This window comes from Schistocerca americana, chromosome 2 (assembly GCF_021461395.2).
Source record: "Schistocerca americana isolate TAMUIC-IGC-003095 chromosome 2, iqSchAmer2.1, whole genome shotgun sequence".
In the NCBI taxonomy this organism is placed as follows: domain Eukaryota; kingdom Metazoa; phylum Arthropoda; class Insecta; order Orthoptera; family Acrididae; genus Schistocerca; species Schistocerca americana.
Window position 1 is genome coordinate 181,651,673 of NC_060120.1, and position 20,225 is coordinate 181,671,897.

The 20,225-nt window shown below is 38.9% G+C and overlaps 1 protein-coding gene across 5 annotated transcripts in view; it reads left to right on the forward strand.

The window, feature by feature from the left end:
* LOC124595959 (CD109 antigen-like) overlaps window positions 1–20,225 on the forward strand; it is a 242,483-nt gene that overhangs the window by 164,431 nt on the left and 57,827 nt on the right. For 3 of the 5 annotated variants that reach the window (XM_047134885.1, XM_047134888.1, XM_047134887.1), the window contains 7 exons: window positions 3,471–3,726; window positions 6,819–6,936; window positions 9,077–9,269; window positions 9,416–9,576; window positions 12,064–12,202; window positions 13,475–13,593; window positions 17,928–18,067. In XM_047134885.1, the coding sequence (XP_046990841.1) occupies window positions 3,471–3,726; window positions 6,819–6,936; window positions 9,077–9,269; window positions 9,416–9,576; window positions 12,064–12,202; window positions 13,475–13,593; window positions 17,928–18,067 (1,126 nt within the window). The remainder of the gene's footprint in view (window positions 1–3,470; window positions 3,727–6,818; window positions 6,937–9,076; window positions 9,270–9,415; window positions 9,577–12,063; window positions 12,203–13,474; window positions 13,594–17,927; window positions 18,068–20,225) is intronic. The other 2 variants (XM_047134889.1, XM_047134890.1) reach the window with 1 other exon arrangement.

The following is a 20,225-nucleotide window of genomic DNA, read 5'->3' on the forward strand; positions in this document are numbered from 1 at the left end:
GTGTGTTTTTTGCTCGTGTGAAAAAAGAAAGGGGAGGATTGTTATATCCATGAACATTTTAAAAGCAGTAATGTGGTTTGAAGACCCTTTAAAACATTGTAATTTTCTTAAAGTGATTAAAAAGGCACTCAGTCATAAGACCTGTACAACAAATAAATGCAATATGTCAAGCAAATATTTTTCATACGTGTACAATGTTTGCAAATATACAATGACCACCTTACTCCCCATACTTCCACCCCGACCTCCAAAACACAAGGTCATGCGAAAAAAATGTGAGAGAAATAAAGGAAGGGTGCATGTGCATGTTTGTTGACTAGAGATTTTTCTTTTGTTTTGTGCATGTAAATATGGTCTTAGCTGTATCTCTATGATAACAAGAAAAGAAGGTAAGTGCATAAACAAGGTGTGTGTGTGTGTTGTGTGTGTGTGTTGTGTGTTTTCTACTGGTGAGTGTTTATCTTCTTTTTTATCACTGTATTTAGTTAAGTGATGTGTCTGTAGATGACTAACATGGCTTGTGAAGGCAAGCAGCTTTTTGTGGTGAAAGTTTCCTCAGGCTGGACATGCTTGTCTTGCAATCATCCTTGAGGTGGTGGCTGACCTGCACTAGAGAATAACCTGTGTAGGGTCGTCAAGTTGTACCTATTCTGTGATCATATGTTTTCTTATGTTGCTATGAAATTATTTAGTTAACTGAAAGAATATCCCAGGTGTTCGCAGATCGAGAAAAAACACACATTTGTGCTGAGCTTGCTGAAGAGAATGTTGATGGAAGTACAACAAAGTCACAGTAAAACCACACATTACTGGTTTGAGGAAGACACTTCTTTCTTGCATTCTGTTGGTTTTTCTCCTCCTTGTGAAGCAAACAGGAAGATAATGAAACTTAAAGTAACTAATTAGTAATCAAATGAATAACATAGATTCCAGGAACAGTAAAAAGCATAAGGTAATGATCAAAATGGTGTGATGGAGTCATAATTCAAAGGCTGGTCTCAGCATTATTGGCTTGGTCTCCTCTCCAAATTTTTCCTCGCCCCCTCAACACTGTTTACCCACCGCCACTCTTCCCCCTTCTTTGCCCCCCAGCCAATGCCACTTTCAGTTTAGTCCTTCAAGTGAAACTACTTGAAGCCACCCAACAATTCAGCCTACTCACTTCTAGTGTTGACTCAGTAAAGCATATCTTTACCAAGTAAAGTGGAACAGCGATCAAAGAATAGAACTTGCATTCTGAAGAAGCAGTACTCAAATCCCTCTCAGGCCATCTACATTTAAGTTTTTTGTGGTTTCCCTAAATTAAGACAATTCACCAGATGATTCCTTTGGAAAAAGACACCATTGCTTATCTATCCCATCCTTGTCCAGTCTCACCTTGTGCTCATCCTCTAATGACCTCACCATTGCATCTTAACCTTCCTTCCTTTTTTATCTTTCAGTATTCCTTATCGCATCTCTCATCTTTATTTTCTTGTCATTTCTTCTCTACAATCCAAAATTTAACAGAAGTCACATTATTTTCCAATCCTGCAATTCCATCTTTTCCCAATTATTCATTTCCCTTAACCTCTGTAACAAGTTGCATTTCTGCTTAACTCTCTGTGTATGTTGCCTATGCCAGTGCATTCCCACCTTACCTGAACCTATGTCATACTCTTCATTTTTATAATTATACATGATGTGTTTCTCCTCATTCTGTCCCTCCCCTTCTGCTGTTCCTTTGTTTGATTGTTCACATCAGTTCTCCCTATAACATTTATTTTCACCAGAAAAGATCTGATATTGACGAAAAAAGATCAAGAGTGCTGTAGAGGACTGCTTGGTAGAGAATTCAATTATAAATTAGAAAGATATCTTATTTGGTTGCCCAGCATGTGAATAGATAGCAAATTGTAAGTATAAACAGTTGTAAGATTTCAAAGTGCTTACATGACTATTAACATGTGATAGTAATTTACATGAAACAGTTTGAGACAGAATGGAAATACGTTTATGTACCTATTGAAACAGCATCCCAAGGCTGTGTTGTCACCCCCACCCCCTTTTTATATTTCTTTCATATGTCTTTGAGGTTTGTGTCACATAAATCTGATATGATGATGAAAATATTCTCAGGGAGTACATCAGTAACTAAATAAGTAAGTAAGTAAGTGAGTGAGTGAATTGACACTGTTCTGAATCACATATAATCATGAAACTTTTTGGTACATTAAAACTGTATGTCGGACCAAGACTCGAACTTGGGACCTTCACATTTCTTGGGCAAGTGCTATATCGACTGAGTGAACCAAGCACGATCCATGCATGACCTGTCCTCACAGTGAAGGTGTGAAGATGGGTTTTGAGTCATGCATAGGGAGCTGAGGCGGTAGAACACTTGCCCACAAAAGGCCCCTGAGTTCGAGTCTTGGTCTGGTGCACAATTTTAATCTGACTGGAAGTTCTGTATGAGCGCACACTCCATTGCAGAATGAAACATTTATTCCCCCAGGCTGTGGCTAAGCCATGTCTCTACAACATCCTTTCTTCCAGGAGTACTAGTCGTGCAAGTTTTGCAGGAAACATTCTCTGAAGTTTTGAAAGTAGTAGATGAGTTTATGATGGCAGTAAAACTGTGATGATCATTCTGTACCACCACATACCTACTTGGCTTTTTCTGGTTTGAATTTATATTAGTTCCTCCTATCGGTAATCCTTTGTAGTCATTCCAGTGTCTTTCTTTTCTGTATTTTGCATTCATCCTTCATTTCCACCTGCACCATATTATTTATTGCACCATATTATTTATTTCAGTTTTGGTTCTCAGCTTTGACGTACTGATTGCCAGCACATTGGTTAGTTCTTCAGAATTAGAATCTTGACTGTTAAAACGTAGTTACCTCTCGTTTCATATAAATTGTCTCAAATCTGGACTACAGTTTGGATTGAATTGTGTAACTATATGGAACATGCAGATCTCTTTACTTTTCCTTCTCTATGTGTTATCCTTTTTTCTGAAAAAGGATTAATTTAATGTCCTCAAAGTCAGGAATTCAGTGTGTGTGCTCTGCAAGCCACTTTTTCAGCAGCAGGTAAACTGTGGTGTTACACTTCGACCTGAAATTTATAACTTTATATTTTGAGGTAAAGAAAAATATTCATTACCAAATCTCAGCAGTAATATATAGGTAACATATCAACATGTAATATAAAATTATTCAATACTGATGTGAGTGGTGACACAGTATTAATTAATGTTGCCTGAAGTTAAGTATAAAAAACTAAAGGGAAACTGAAAACATGGTGTTAGCAATAAACAGCCAAGTTTTCTGTGACAACAAAATGAAGAAAATATAGCTGGAATTGTGTGAAGGGAGCTGCAAGCATCTCGACTGCGACACCTGGGATGCGTGCAAGGTGTACGGTACCAAGGCGTCAGCACTGTGTGGGCTATTGTGAGAACTGAATGAGGTGAATGTGTCTTGCAGGGCCGCTGCCGGTGCCAGGTTCGGGCCCCGGGCTGCGCGCGCAGGACGGTCCCCACTTCCGCACAACCCCACCCCCTGGGGCTCCCACACTCAAGCCGGACCTCGGGCCTCCTGTCGCTTACACACCTGTCACCAGACCACCCCTTGCGGGGCCCTACGCCTTCTCACGAATCCCTGCCCCCGTCTGGAATAAGCCACGCGTCTTTCTCCTGCACGACCTCGCGTCGCCGTGGCTCTTTGCCAACTTGTCTTCTGGGTATGGATGTATACAATTGGGGATCTGGTACTTTCTCCACCCTATTTAGAATTTTATGTTGGTTTGGCAGTTGTAGACATCTGCTGTGTCTGGCTTCAGGTATTCTTTCAGGTATGCAGTTAATAGCTGCTAAGTGAAGCTGTTACGAATCGCTCGGACACACTTTTATTAGTGTTTCAAATCTTATTTTACTCTTTAATAGTTACTGCTTCTGGTGTAAAAGTATTATCTGATTTAGAACCAGTGAAATAATACAATTTGTACTAAATTGTCATCGTATAGGTATGTGTAAGAAGACTGCTTAGTGGTTTAAAGTATCCGGATAGTAATTGGAATGTCTTATAATAATATTTTTCTCAGTAATTGTCCAAAGCTCTGAACAGAAGAGCACTCACATTCCATGGATTGATTTGCTTGGAAAGAGAAATGGTTTTTTTGCTGTCTTTAAGGATCTTAAGGTATTTCTGAGGTTGAAGGAAGGCAGGAGGTCATTTCTTCATCACAGATTTTGGTCAAATCAAGCTTTGTATCAATTGTCTACATGTATGTATAAAAGTTGCATGGAAGTAGGATGTCACTGATAAATGTTGATTGTTTTTAACATGCAAATTATCAATGATAATCATAACTGTAACTGTCCATTTACTTGCCCATCGACTTGTCCAGTTGATACAACAGCAGAACCAAAACACAGGAGTAAAGAATGATAAGGGCATCAAAAATGGAACTGGACTAGACTTCATAATCAACCTGTTTGATAATCTCCTAAAATACCATAAATGCCATCAACTAAACTACACTCATGCTCATAAATTAAGGATAATTGCAGAATGTAGTGCCACACAACATGGCACTACACAAAACCGGCGCTAATAGTATAGGCACATAGGGAACACACATGGCACAGATCTGTAAGTTCACAGTATTGGTGATAAGTTGAGAAAACTGTCCCAAAACACATGTACCACAAAATGCCACTGTTTCCTGCGCACGTAACCTGACATCAATATAGGATATGATCACCATGCACACGTACACAGGCCGCACAACGGGTTGACATACTCTGGATCAGGTGGTCGAACTGCTGCTGGGGTATAGCCTCCCATTCTTGCACTAGTGCTTGTCGGAGCTCCTGAAGTGTCCTAGGGGTTTGAAGATGTGCAGCGATACGTCGACCGAGAGCATCCCAGACTTGCTCAATGGGATTTAGGTCTGGAGAACAGGCAGGCGACTCCATCCGCCTGATATCTTCTGTTTCAAGGTACTCCTCCACGATGGCAACTCGGTGAGGCCATGTGTTATCATCCATCATGAGGAAGATGGAACTCATTGCACCACTGAAAAGGCAGACATACAGGTGCAAAATGATGTTCCGATAAATCTGACCTGTTACAGTTCCTCTGTCAAAGACATGCAGGGGTGTACGTGCACCAATCATAATCCCACCCCACACCATCAAACCACAACCTCCATACAGGTCCCTTTCAAGGACATTAAGGGGTTGGTATCTGGTTCCTGGTTCACGCCAGATGAAAACCCGGCGAGAATCACTGTTCAGACTATACCTGGACTCGTCCGTGAACATAACCTGGGACCACTGTTCCAATGACCATGTACTGTGTTCTTGACACCAGGCTTGGGCTCTCCTGTGGCCAGGGGTCAGTGGAATGCACCTTGCAGGTCTCTGGGCGAATAAACCATGTCTGTTCAGTTGTGTGTAGACTGTATGTCTGGAGACAACTGTTCCAGTGGCTGCGGTAAGGTCCCGAGCAAGGCTACCTGCAGTACTCCGTGGCCGTCTGCGGCCACTGATGGTGAGATATCGGTCTTCTAGTGCTGTTATATACTGGTTGTCCCGTACTGTAGTACCTGGACATGTTTCCTGTCTGCTGGAATTTTTGCCATAATCTTGAGATCACACTTGTGCCACACGGAGGGCCCGTGCTGTGACCTGCTGTGTTTGACCAGCCTCCAATCGCCCTAGTATTATACCCTCCATAACGCCATCAATATGTGTTCTTTGAGCCATTTTTGACACACAGTCACCATTAGCACATCTGAAAATGTCTGCAAACTTACTCGCTGCACCGTACTCTGACATGCACGAACACACCTCTGCGTATGTGGACTGCTGCCAGCGCCGCCGTGCGACGACCGCAGGTCAAGTGCACCGCATGGTCATAGCCCAAGCCCGAGCCACCAGAGTGTTGTTTCTCCATGTATCAGCATTATCCTTAATTTATGAGCACGAGTGTAAATAACAAACAAACCAACATAAGGAAAAGTTGTTTAGTGGTGGGATTATGTGTGAAATAGATATGGATCAAATTGACTGACTGATCCATGGCCATATGTCACATTTTGATCTCAAGCAGGACAGCTGACCGTTCAGACAAGTGCCAGTTACACATATTAGGTGTAAAGCTTGCAGTTCACAATAATGCCAAGGAAAAGAAAAAGGTATAGTTTGCGTGCGCAAAATAGTTAAATGCTTAACCCAGTTATTTGTGTATCTCATACGTTAAGTGAAGTCTGATTTCCTACATTTACAATGTAATGCAACAAAAGTACATACATTTTGCATTGAGAAATGATGGACTGATGCTCAATCTGTCATGTATGTTCCTGTTCTTTCTTCTTTCAAGCCTTTCAGAGTGGTTTGGCTGCATGCTCAGGAGAGAATGGGGCCAGTTGTGTGTGTATTGCATTTGTCTCTGCTTGTCACTAGTTTTGATTTGATATTAAAGTGCTTCAGGACTGACTTGATCTGGTCTATCATAGGGTGTAGTATGGAAAATCAGTATGGTTGGCATGGAGGTTGGTTTTGAATTGGGTTGCAGTTTGTCCCAGAGATTTAATTAGTGACTTCAAATTGTTTATATCCTTGGTGGTGCATTAAAGCAGTGCAGACCATGCATTCCATAATGTAAGTGGAGCAAGAAGTTGTGAATTTATTAAGCTACACTATAGAAATATGCTTGTAGACACTCGGATAAACTTGATGTAAGAGCAGTTTTACCTAAAAATAATTATTTTGAGCTTCTAAATATAATTTTGTACTAGTTCCACTCATTTATTTATTATTTTTGTAGGCAAAGTGGAAAAACTTCATTGAAAAGTAAGGTTCCTGACACCATCACATCTTGGATTCTCACAGCCTTTTCAGTAGACACGTTGTTTGGACTTGGTCTGATAGAAACTCCTCAAAAGGTAAGATTATTTTCTTTTTATCATATCATTTAGATTGCATAGGGTCACTGGGGAAACAGTGCAGTTCTGTATACTGTGACTTCCACTTATGTCCAGAGTCAAAGCGATATATGAATGCACTATCTTCGAGAGGCTAGAGCTATGTTGGAAATATGAGAATGTATATACTCTACACTGACAGGTACAAACCAAGGAAATCTCTTATTTCTGAAGCTGCCATGAAGGCTCTTAACCAGTGCTCTGTTTTGATAGTTTTTTTACATGGAAGGTTACTTTATAAGTGACAATGAGATTTAAAGAACATCACTTTGTATTTGTGAACATTTACTGGCAAGAAGTTCAAGAGTGTAGATAATATTTTCCCTTAATTGTATGTAATTGATATGTGTTATGAAAGTGCTAAAGATCTGGGTGTATGAATATTTTTATAATTACCAATCTGCTTGAGAAATACAGATAAAAATTTGAATTACAGTTTAATTACAAATAAATATTGCACTCATGTGTTTATAATTTGTTTTATGTAGCCCACAATCTTTTACTTTTTAATGTGTGAAATGTTAAAAGGACACTTAAGCACAGCTGGAGAGCATCAGCATGCAAATGACAGATTTTTTATTGGCATATAAAATGGATGAGGTATCTGATATAAAATGAAAAAGTGATGATCAGAATCTAAGGCTGGTGGGAATCTTGGTGTTAAATATTAAGTTTTTTCTTGATGACTTCTCCATCCAAAAGACAAATCCTGTTAGCACACCATAAATTTTTAAGGTAGCTGTGTGAAAAGCTCCTTCAAATCAAGTAGGATCAAACCGTCAAACAAATATCGAGACAGAACATAAAAATTTGGCTGTTCTGTGTTTACTGAGAAATTTGTAACTATGTTTCTCAGGAAATATAGATATCTGCAAGAACTAATGTTAGAAATTTTATCATTATGATATTTAGTTTATATTTTCCTTCCACTTCTGAGTGGTTTATCATTATTAGTTTCCTTACCACTCTCAGTTAAACATATTTAAGAATATTACAACTTTTTTTGTCCATGGTGGTGTAATTTATCAAGGCATGAGGATATTTATAAAAAATACTAACAAAGAGATAGAGGGGCTGGCCAGTACTTACCTCAGCTCAGTACAGCCGATAGATACACATAAAACAGAACTGAAAATTTACATTCCTAGCTTTCGGAACTTTGTTCCTTCATCAGGGAGGAGAGAGGGGAAAAAAAGGGAAGAAGGGAAAGTGGATTCAGTTACTCACAACCCAGGTTATGAAGCAACAGGGAAAGGTAAACAGGGAGGGTAGCAAGGATGGAGCTCCATCCTTGCTACCCTCCCTGTTTACCTTTCCCTGTTGCTTCATAACCTGGGTTGTGAGTAACTGAATCCACTTTCCCTTCTTCCCTTTTTTTCCCCTCTCTCCTCCCTGATGAAGGAACAAAGTTCCGAAAGCTAGGAATGTAAATTTTCAGTTCTGTTTTATGTGTATCTATCGGCTGTACTGAGCTGAGGTAAGTACTGGCCAGCCCCTCTATCTCTTTGTTAGTATTTGTTTCACATCTTATATGAGATTTTCCATTAATCATTTAGATATTTATAAAAAGTAATTTAGTTTCGTTATAGATGCTTACAGCTATATTTTACTTTTTCTTGTAAAATTTCACCTACACTGAAGGGGAAATTTAACATAAACATGTTGTTCATCCACATCTTTCATTATAACTTTGTTAAATATCATGAAATCTGCAAACACTTTTTTTTTCCTTTTATTATTTCAAACAGAATTGTTTCTCCTGCTGCTGTCATCAACAAGAACCACTGTTTTATGTATGTTTGCTGGAATGGTTGACATTTTGTTACAAAACTTACAACTTTTTTATATTTTAATAGATTTGTTTCTACAGATTAAGTAAGTATATAAGTAGATTTGGGGCTGAGATTGGATTCTGATGGTCTGAGCAGAGTATGCACTGTATTAATAATATTTGCTGGCTTAGAACTTGTAGAGGAGCAGGACACTGGGTCCAATCCCAGCCAGGCAAATACTTTTACCTTTTCACTTACTATCAAGTCTTTGGTGCTTTACTTGGTTGTTACAGCCTCTTTTGCATTCAGTAAAACATCAATTTTTGCAGGTGCGAGTCTTCCGGCCATTTTTCATATCTATCGATCTGCCATATTCTGTCATTCGTGGTGAGATTGTAGCAATACCTATAGTTGTCTTTAATTACATGGACAAGGATGTTGTAGCTGATGTTACGCTGGAGAAAGTTGAGCTTGGTACCTTTGAATTTGCTGAAGTGTCAAATGAGGTCAGCTCTGTGAATAGTAAGTATTAAATCTGTATAGTCTACAGCATTTTGTGTAAAATTTTCCTTTATGGATATCCACAATGAAATTAACTGTGCTATATGCTAATATTTACAAGGCTGGAATGGATGTACCACTCACACTCCATTTATTTACCATTGCAGAGGTGGAATTGTATCGTAAGAAGCAAGTTACGGTGAAAGCCAACAGTGGTTCTTCAGTATCATTCATGATAACACCTAAGAAACTGGGCCACATAACAATTCAAGTAAAAGCCAAGTCTCCTTTGGCTGGTGATGCAGTGTCGAGGCAACTGTTTGTTAAAGTAAGACATAAAACTACATACTGTCTTGTATCGGAGAACTTAACATGCGTGTGAATACTGAAAGGGGGGAGGGGCAAGGGGGGGGGGAGGGGGAGGGAGAGAGAGAGAGAGAGAGAGAGAGAGAGAGAGAGAGAGGTGAATGTTGATGAAGGGGGAGTGGTTTCCTTTTTATTTTGTGTTGGTTTCCTGTATTTTTTACATTATGTTTCTGAACGTGTTGAGGGAATTTGATATGTAAGCATTGTTGAATTTTCTCTAGAGAAATTATCTTTGTGTCTGATGATGTACATAGTATATAGGTGCTAGCTAGCCTTCAAGCCTTCTTTTGTATTAACTCTCACTTCATTAAGATGTTTTTATTATTATTATTATTATTATTATTATTATTGATATCTTCATGTACATTCAGCTGCATGCTGGTGTCTGACTGGCACAATATCTTGACAACATACATTGTTGTTATCATTATATGCTCTGATACACTTAGCTCCCAAGGGAATTGCTTTTCCTTTTACAGGTGACCTCTAACCTCTCTTGTGGCCCTCTTGCGGTCTTCCTGAAGAACTGAAAATGTTCAGTGTGCCATCCACCCCCTGTAGCTGCCGTGGATTCAGATGGATTCTGTAAATCATCTGAACAGGTTCATAACCTCACCCCTGGGCCATGTCACTGCATTTGGCACCCTGCAGTAAATTCACATCCACTCTCAGCAGGATGGTAAACATTTTTTATGTCTGCCATGTACAGTGCTGAAGGAATGCTTGCTTCATTTCCAGAATTGGAAACCCAACTCACCATGTGTATATGCAGGCATTGTTGCTACTTCAGCTATACCAGATCCCAAATTGAGCCAGGATGGTAGTTAGTTTCTCTATTGCTCCCACCCACCATCAGTTTGAGCTTAATTTTTTCCCTGATCAGACTGTCCTACAGCCTGTGAAAATGAGCCAAGATTTTCTTCTCCTCGTAATTCACAGAATGCCTGTACTCCGCTTAGGTGTCGACGACTGCAGATATACTGAGTTGACCCTTCTTGGTGTGACATTGGTGTTCCACATATAGGGTCTTAACTGCTCATACTCTTCAAACATATAGGCTTAATGCTGCTCTATGAAGTGGACTGAAAACATTGTAGAGAATATATGGAAGATAGTGGGAACTGTTGTGAAGTGTGGAAACCAATATACAATCTTATCGTTTGACAGGGTGACAATTCTTATGGAAAACTTGGCATTCTCAAGGAAGAATATTTTACCTGGAAAAATCGGGGAAATCTTAAGGAATTTCTTAAAATCTCAGGAAATTCTGCATTTTTAATCTATATCTACATCGATTATCCGCAAGCCACCATAAGATGCGTGGCGGAGGGTACCCTGTACCACTACTTGTCATTTCCTCTCCTGTTCCACTTGCAAATAGAGCGAGGGAAAAACGCCTGTACTTATATCTCCATATGAGCCCTAATTTTGTGTATCTTATCTTCGCGGTCTTTATGTGTGATGTATGTTGACGGGAGCAGAATCATTCAGCAGTCAGCTTCAGATGCCAGTTCTCTAAATTTTCTTAATAGTGTTTCCCAAAAAGAATGCCACCTTCCCTCCAGGGATTCCTGTTTGAGTTCCCAAAGCATCTCCGTAACACTTACGTTTTGTTTGAACCTATCAGTAACAAGTCTAGCAGCCCCCCCCCTACCCCCCTCTGAATTGCTTCGATGTCTTCCTTCAGTCTGACCTGGTATGGATCCTAAACACTCGAGCATTGAAATAGAATTTTGTTGAGTTTTATAAGTCACAAATCTTAAAATGCTTAGTATTTCAAAATGTGTTATGAACATTATTCCATATAAATTATTGATGTTTAAAAACTGTCTTTAGACTACTGCTTATTGTTATCATTGATATGCAGGTGAGCTGAGAGGAAAGAAAAGTCATTATTGTGGAATGCTCACATTCGCACTCTCCTCTTCACCATTGATTTCTGAGGATCTTCTTGACACCATCTACATCCTCGCAACTGGAATTCCCAGGAAATTTTGCTTCCAAGTCCAAGTAGCTGCTCTGTTGATGGCTTTTGGTGTCACACTTAAATCCGACTGTAGGAATTCAGGGTAGTGTTGCTAGGATAGGAAGTAGCGAGTTGAGTTTATTTGACAGTGTTACTGAAAGCCTTCATGTGTTTGTAAAGGAAGATGACATCTACAGTTGAGAGGCAGGTGTATAAGTTTTGTTGTTGTTGTCTTCTGTGAGAGGACTAGTTGATGCAGCTCTGCATACTAACCTATACTTTGGAAAACTCTTCATTGCTGCACAAGTACTGCAACCTTCTTACCCGACTTAAGCTTTAGTTTCCCTGTGTATATTTGTGTATAATGATTATTTGCCTAATTTGACTTAGAGATGATTCATAGATTTCAGTGAAAGAACTGTTCTGACCATGTTGGCACAACATTGCTGTGCTAAATGTCTGTTATTACTTTTTTTGTTTCAGGCTGAAGGGGAGACACAGTACCGAAATAAAGCATTCTTCATTGATCTCAGAAGCACCAACAGTCACAAAACCAATGTCACATTAGAGATTCCTAGAAGTTCAGTTCCAGGGTCAGAGCAAATTGAGGTTTCAGCTGTCGGTAAGTGCTACAAATGAAGATTTACAATTTCATATTGTTTGTGGTATCTGTGAGGTGGAAGGGGGAGGGGGGGGGGGAGGAGAAAATTAACCTGTGGTTCAGATCCTGTAGCAAATTGTGGCTGGATAAGTCAGTTCAAAGAAGGTAAAGGCTTACTGGCTTACTATCTGCAGTGGGACTATGCCAAGTAAAGTTGTGTAGTCCTAAACATGCCCTCACGTCCATTGAATTGATGACAACTTTGTCAGTTGTTCTTTCCTACAAGCTTTTTGTGGTGGTACAAAGAATGTGATGATAAATATGACTTTATTGAAAAGTTTATTCATTGTGGGTCTGTGGGTATCATGACCGCATTTTACTTGAATAAATTATCATAGATAGTCGTGTCCAGTCACTAATGGTGTATACTTTTTCATTAAGTAATTTTTCATTTGAAGCTCATCTTCAAGTTAGGCATATAGAAGTTTAGAGTACAATGCTTGGCACTGGAGCTTGGTTCATGTAGCAGTATGGGTGGTGTTTCTGTAAAGATCTGGCAGCTTCAAATTCCATTGCCATTTAGTTGCAGTGTTGATCACTATGCACTATGTCTCATCAAAAAACAACCGCACAAGTGCTGTACAACTATAATATAGTTCAAAGATCTTAGACAGAAGATAACTTTATGTATGAATGCATAGTCTTACAATGATATGACTGAATAAATCTTCACAGGCTGCCAGCTGTGTCATATGGTTATACATCTACAAGCTTTTGGCTAATGGGCGTTGGCCATTATCAAGTGGTAACAGAGTGCCTCGTGATTGCTGGTCTTATTGTTAATTAGCCATGATACTTGCGATGATGATCCCATTGTGAACAGTATAAACCAAGTGGTTTTTACATGAGAAGTGGACTATAAATTTTACTGTTAATTGGAATTCACAGGCATCAAACTCTGAAAGCTGAGTCAAAAGGTGATAGGAAATGTAGCAAGTGCAAACATGAAGTTTTTGTTCCAGTAAATATTTTAGGTGAAATTGTTAGTCAGTTACCTAAATTTCTTCTGCTCCAGTTTTGTTTTAATACTAAACTGTCTTTGAAAATTTGCCAGTACGGGTAATACCATTACTTCCAGCAAATTGGTATTTTTGTATTTCCATGAGTGTAAGTACTTTTGTTTTAAAAAATTTGTGTTTTGTAAAAGTGATGTTTTATGCTACCCTTTCTGATAATATTTAAAAAATGCAGTGTTATCTATAATGGTGAGTAAAGATACATAATGTTTTGCAGGTGACATATTGGGACCTAGCATTTTCAATCTTGACAAACTCATTAAGATGCCATATGGCTGTGGTGAGCAGAATATGTTGAATTTTGTACCCAACATTGTTGTAATGGAATATCTCAAGGTTAGTACGCAACTTTATATTATGAGTATTGTCTTGTAGATAACAGATAAGTTTAAGATTTGAAGATTTTAGAATGATAGTGCCAAATCTGGTATGTTATTGTACTTTAAAATTCTGTATTGACCATTATACAATTGTGCTGTAAGTATTGGACAAATCGTGTGTGTATATTGCTATTTCAGTGGTTCACAGGTTATGACAAAAGCTTGTAGGGATATTTTGTAGTACAGTTATATTTTAGTCTCATAGTTCATTACTGTCTCAGTCTCTCCTCACCACAAAATATAACTTGTCATCACACCCATTTGTAATGTACCAAAGGTGGGTATGAACAGTGTAGGAAAAGACAGATTGCTTTGTACCGTAAAGAAGACACGTTAACTCACACACACACACACACACACACACACACACACACACATACACACACATGCATGCAAGCACACCTCACCCACACACATGACCGCCAACTCCGTCATCTTGGGCCGGAATGCAACTTCACATGGGATGCAAACAGTAATCTGGAGAGGATGGTAAAGGGAAAGGGGAAGGGATAGTAGTGTATGTGTGGGGAGAGAGATGAATGCTGTCTGGTAGAGCGTACAGGGACTAGACTGTCAACAGGCACAGCTTCAGGAGGTTGTTAGCTAGGGAGGTGGGAAAAAAAAGGAGAGGAGTGGGGAAATGTGGGTGGGTACATCAGCAGAGGTCTGCAAATAAACAAGGTGGGAGATGAGAACAGGGAGGAGATGATAGGACAGAGGGGGTGGAAACTGTTGGGTGGAGGGTATGGGGACAGTGTGTTACTGTAGGTTGTGGCCAATATAATTACTGAAGTGGAGAATGTGTTGTAAGGTCAACTCCCATCTGGGTTGCTCAGAAAAGCTGTTGGAGGAGGGAAGGACCCAGGTGGCTTGGGTATGATTTTAATAATAATAATAATAATAATGTGAACTGTAAAAATAATATAAAAATGTTTTAATACGATGAGTGTGAATTGTTTAATCATCCTAAAATACGTAAAAGATTTCAGTGTGATAATAATAATAAATAATAATAATAATAATAATAATAATAATTTGTGTACACTAGTGAATAATACTTACTTTAGCATAACACCCAAGAAATTGTAATTCAGATAACTATGGGTTTTGAAAAGCATACACCTGAAAATTTGAAAAGTATATGTGTCACACAGTTAATTTCAAAAACTATAATAGCAACAAAATCCTACAACTTTGATAATTTCGTAATTTGAAGTCAAAGTGAACACTCGCAGTCATTATCAGTATTTCTTTAAATACCAAGATTTTGAATACTGGTCCGCAAGTACAGGTGTTTGAATGAGGGGAATCCTGTTCCTTTAAGTTGTTTCCACCTATATTCAGTGAAGTCTCTCTTCTTAGTGGAGTGTCTTCCCCTTTCTGTCATCCCATACTCAAGTTCATGTGGTTTGCCAGTTCTGCCTGTCGATTTACAAAATATTTGCTGTTGACAGCAGGTAGGTCAGCCTGTGCAAATGTACCTTTACCTAGCTGGTATGTTCTCCACAGCTGGTTAGTCTGCAAGCCTGTCCAAATGACCAGCTTCTACCATGAGTAACTGAAAAGTATCCTGCATTAAACATGGACTGAATTCCTTTTCAGTTTTGAGACTCTTACGCTTTATTCTCCATAAGTTAGCTTTGAAATTTGGAAATTGTTGTAAGTAAAAATATGAACTCTTCTCCAAAACTTTGAGGGGTTGGGTCATGAACCCCAAATCCTCCCCCCCCCCCCCCCCTCCCACCCCCTTGCCCCCTACTTTTTTTAAATAGACACATGCTACACATTCAAGCAATACTCTAAGATGCATGCATGAGTGTTTAGTCTCCTTTATAGATTGACTGCACTTTCCAAACAATCCTACCAACTGACCCAAGTCTTCAGCTGTTTTACCTCTGATTGGGCCCATCTGATCATTTCATATCCTTTCACATCCTCACTAACTGGTAACAAACAGGTAGTTCTATGAATCAATTGACTCCAGTTGTGACTCACAGATGATGTAATAGTGGGAGAATGTTTTAATACTTATAAAGTGCACAGTTCTACATTTTTGAACATTTGAAGTAAATTGCCAATTTTTGCACCTCTTTGAGTCCTGTCAAGATCTAACTGGATATTTGTTTACAGATATTTTCATATTTTTGACATGTAGAAACTAGGCACATGTTTGGTATAAAAGAGTGGCAATATGGAGGGTACTCAGAAACAAAGTAGTTCATGCTGTCAGTAACTTTATTCATTTTCATTATTATTATTATTATTATTATTATTGGTGTGCTTCAGCATTGTCGTTCTAGAGAAACCAAAAGTTGGGTTGGCTCAATGCTTGAATTATTTTGAGTGTCTGTGTAATGTCATGTTCCATTCATCATTTCATAGTCTGGCTGTACTTTTCCTTTTATGTTTTATTTATTTATTTTTTAAAGTTTGAGACCCCATGTTGTATCACTTTTGGTATAGGGACAGCCAGTATTTTATTTTCTATAAGGTACAACTGACATACAAAAACACTGTTTTTTCAAGTGACCCAAACATGTTTCAGCACCTCCATGCCACCCTCGTGGGTTTTCTTTATTGAATCTTAATTTTACATTACATTCTTACATAGGTCATTTGCACATTACCTGTACTAGTAGATTGTCATGTTTTGCTTTGGCAGATCCTTTTTCTTTTGCGTTCTCATGAGTTGTTGAGAGGCACACATGATAATACATGTATTTTGTAGAATTTGTAATGAAACTTTTCACTTCATCACAACACAGTGTAAACTTTATGGATAACAAAGCTTACACTGTGTTCTGGTGAAGTGAAAAGTGTTCACTACTAACAAAATCATACAAAATATGTGTATCACTTGTGTGTGCTATCTCTCAATAACTCATGAGAGAGCAAAAGGAAAAGAATTTGCGAAACCAAAACAAGACAAGCTACCTGTACCTGATAATGTACAAAAGGTCTTATATGGGTTGTTCCAAAAGTCTCTCCACAGTGCCGTGTGATTGTTTGCCTACCTGGGTTTTTCAACAAAACAATAAACACACAACGATACTGCAGTGATATTCTGTACCCATTCATAGTAGAACTTGTGTTAAGTGAAATACTGAATGGTTATTTTCAACAAGATGGTGCAACCGCGCATACAGCTTGCGTTTCAATGTCCCTGCTTGCTTATGTTTTTGGTGATCGCATAATTTCACAGGGACTTTGGCCCCCCACGATCGCCTGACCTAACACCACCTGACTTTTTCTTCTGGGGTGCAGCGAAAGCAACTGTCTATAAAAAAACGACCAAAATCCATGGATGAATTGAAAATTGCAATATCCACTTTCACTGCTTCTGTTACAGAAGAAATGTTACAGCTTATATTTGGAAACATGATTAGATGAATGGAATTGTGTATTCATTAACGGGGGGGGGGGGGGGGGTCACTTTCAACATTTAATGTGAAAAGTTGTAAGCAAAAATTAATATTCAATAAATTAACTTTTATTTCACTGAGTTTCATTTCGGTATATTCACTGCAGCATACAGCATGCACTGCTATCAGTCATACAGCACTGCAGAGAGACTTTTTGAACACCGTGTATAAGCATGTAATATAAATTAAGATTTGATTAAAGAAACACTCACTGATAATGGCATAGATGTGCTGAATCATGTTTGGGGCACATAAAAAACAGTGTTTTTGTGTATCAGGTGGGCCTTATATCCAAAAATTTTAATTATAAACATGGGAAATACAAGAGCAGCAAGTCCAAATGATGAGCCACTATTTTATACTGATAAGACAGGAACTTGTTGCTGTGCCTTGGCTAGAATACTTTACTGTTAAATCAGAGTTTGTAGCCTTTAATAGTACTGTTAAGACACCATATGCCATTTACATTTATTTGGAGTGTAGTGTGTACAAAGAAAAACCTTCTTCACTCCAGTGATAACCACATACCACATGAACATTTATCTAGCCAGGTTTAACATTTCCTATATTTGATGCTATGATACATATGGTCTTCCTACAGATTCCAGGCACAGAGGGTAAGTATGCTAATATCTCTCTCTCTCTCTCTCTCTCTCTCTCTCTCTCTCTCTCTCTCTCTCTCTCCCCCGTGTGTGTGTGTGTGTGTGTGTGTGTGTGTGTGTGTGTGAAAAAACACAAACTCTGAATTTCACATATACTCACTAGTATGCTACTGTCATTTTAATATTGAGTAGCTCCTTTCTGTATGTGTTGTGAAAGGAGTACCTTATAAGAAAATTAGATAGTAAATCACGTCTGATTGTTTCAGAACACAGACCAGCTGACACCTGCTGTCGAAACCAAAGCTTTGAAACACATGGAAAAAGGCTATCAACAAGAGCTTACATATCGCCGAGATGATGGTTCCTTCAGTGCATTTGGCAACAGCGACCAGCACGGAAGCACATGGTTTGTAAAAAGCTGCTTGTATCTTGTAACAAAATATGGAATTCCCTCTATGTTATCAAGCAGATATTACTGTTAATTAAGTGATATTGAAATTAAGTGGCATGAAATCTCTTTGCCTACTGAATTCAGGACCTACTTCAGAGGGCATTGTTTGTTATTATGCCAGAATGTACACTGGTGCAGTGTCAAAATGCAAGTTATTTATTGATCTAAGGTTCACTGACTAACTGTTACAGGTCCATGTAAATGATTCTGTGGTATTAACTACAAACCCTGTGAAGTAGTATATTTATTGGTATGGCTGCCTTCAAAATATTTGTAAACTGACACCTCAGTTTGTTTTCATGTGTTAGTTCTGCTACACTGGAGGTGAATTTTTTTCCATGTGGGATTGATCTTGCACACTGTTGATGATGAATTTATATCTAAAGATGATCCACAAGGCTTAGGTTGGGTCTTTGATGGGATGAGTCCAGCAAATCCATCTTATTGTCTTCTTCTAATCATTATGCAAAGAGGTATTTGTTTCCTTGTTGCACAAGTCCTGAAATACCAATACACTACTCCTGATTTATTGTCAGGACACATTTAGTCCTTAATTGTTCACTACATTCACACCTAAGCAAGTGCAACTACATGTACCACAATCCGATGTATCACAAACCCAACATCCATTTCTCCACTGGCTAATAATGGCATTATTTGGGCTACACTAAACAAAGTTGCACGTTAACAATTGTGAAAGGCTTGTCAATGTTCCAAGCTTGATTTTCCATTGTCCAGTATTGCATGTTCTTTCTTATAACCAATGGTTTCTGAGCAGTTTCACTGACCTTTGTATCCAAACTGTGAAGGAAGTCTTCTGCAATAGTTAACAAAGATAAGTAATGATTTATTCATAATTTAGGAAATCACTGTAGGTATTATATGACTTTTATTATTTCAGCTAGTAACATGACCGATAACAGCAAAAGTAAAGGGGTTACAAAATGTAGACTAGCAATATTGACGAAACATTAAATTTTTTAACTCTGATGTGAATTTAAGTGTCAGGAAGTATTTCTGAAAGTATTTGTGTGGAGTGTATCCTTATATTAAGTTGAGAAGTGGACAAGTAGCACAGACAAGAAGACAAGTGCTCTACTGACTGAGCATCCGAATAGGCTATGACTCATGGTCTGCTCTCACACCTTCACTTCTGCCATTATCTCTCTCCTGCTTTCCAAACTTTACAGAACTTCTCCTGCATGTGATGCGGGACTAGCACTTCTGGAAGAAAGGATATTGCAGAGACTTGGCTTAGCCACAGTGTAGGGATTGGTCCCTAAATTAATTTTCACTGTGAGCCAAACCAGATCTCAAACTGGGGTCTCATGTTTGAGTCCCAGTCTGGCACACAGTGTTAACTTGCTAAGAAGTTTCAGATAATCGCACAATCAGCTGCAGAGAGAAAATTCATTCTGGAAACTGTACCTTCATTGGGGAGGGAGGAGAGAGCGGGAGAAGCTTGGCAAGGTTAAAAAGAAAGGACAGGTCACTTAGACCACAAGATCAGAGAGACCCACCTGTATCGGGGATGAGGATAGATAAAGATGAAGGGAGTGGGGGGCAGATATTAGTTTGGTTTAGGAAACAAAGGTTTGAGTATAATACATAAATACATAGGTAAAAGTGAACCTAGGTTTCAGTAGTTACATAACTGTGAAGACACTCCTACAACAGAAACCAGCACCAATTAGTCTTTGGACTGAGGAACACTACAATCCAAAGCAATTACTAGTTTCATTTAAATCATGTGAAATATTTCAGATGAACATCCAAAGTTTCGGACTTGTACAATAATGTGGCGCTGCAGGTGCTCAGTTGTAAAAGGTGACTCAGTGTGACTGAAAATACTTCTATCTTTTTGATGTGATTCTTCAGTTTTTCTACAATGTATATCGTGATTGAAAAGTTCTCAGGCAATTGGCTGTGTTGTTGAGGTGCAACATTTCAAAAACAGAAAGAGTTTTCACAATCAGGTGTGTTGGCAGGTTGATATCGGGGGGGGGGGGGGGGGGGGGGGGAGGAGATCAGTGTCCCTTTATAACTGTGGGTGTCCCCCACTCCTTCCACATAACTAGCAGCCTCAGTGCCATGTTGGCTGTCTTCCTCTCTT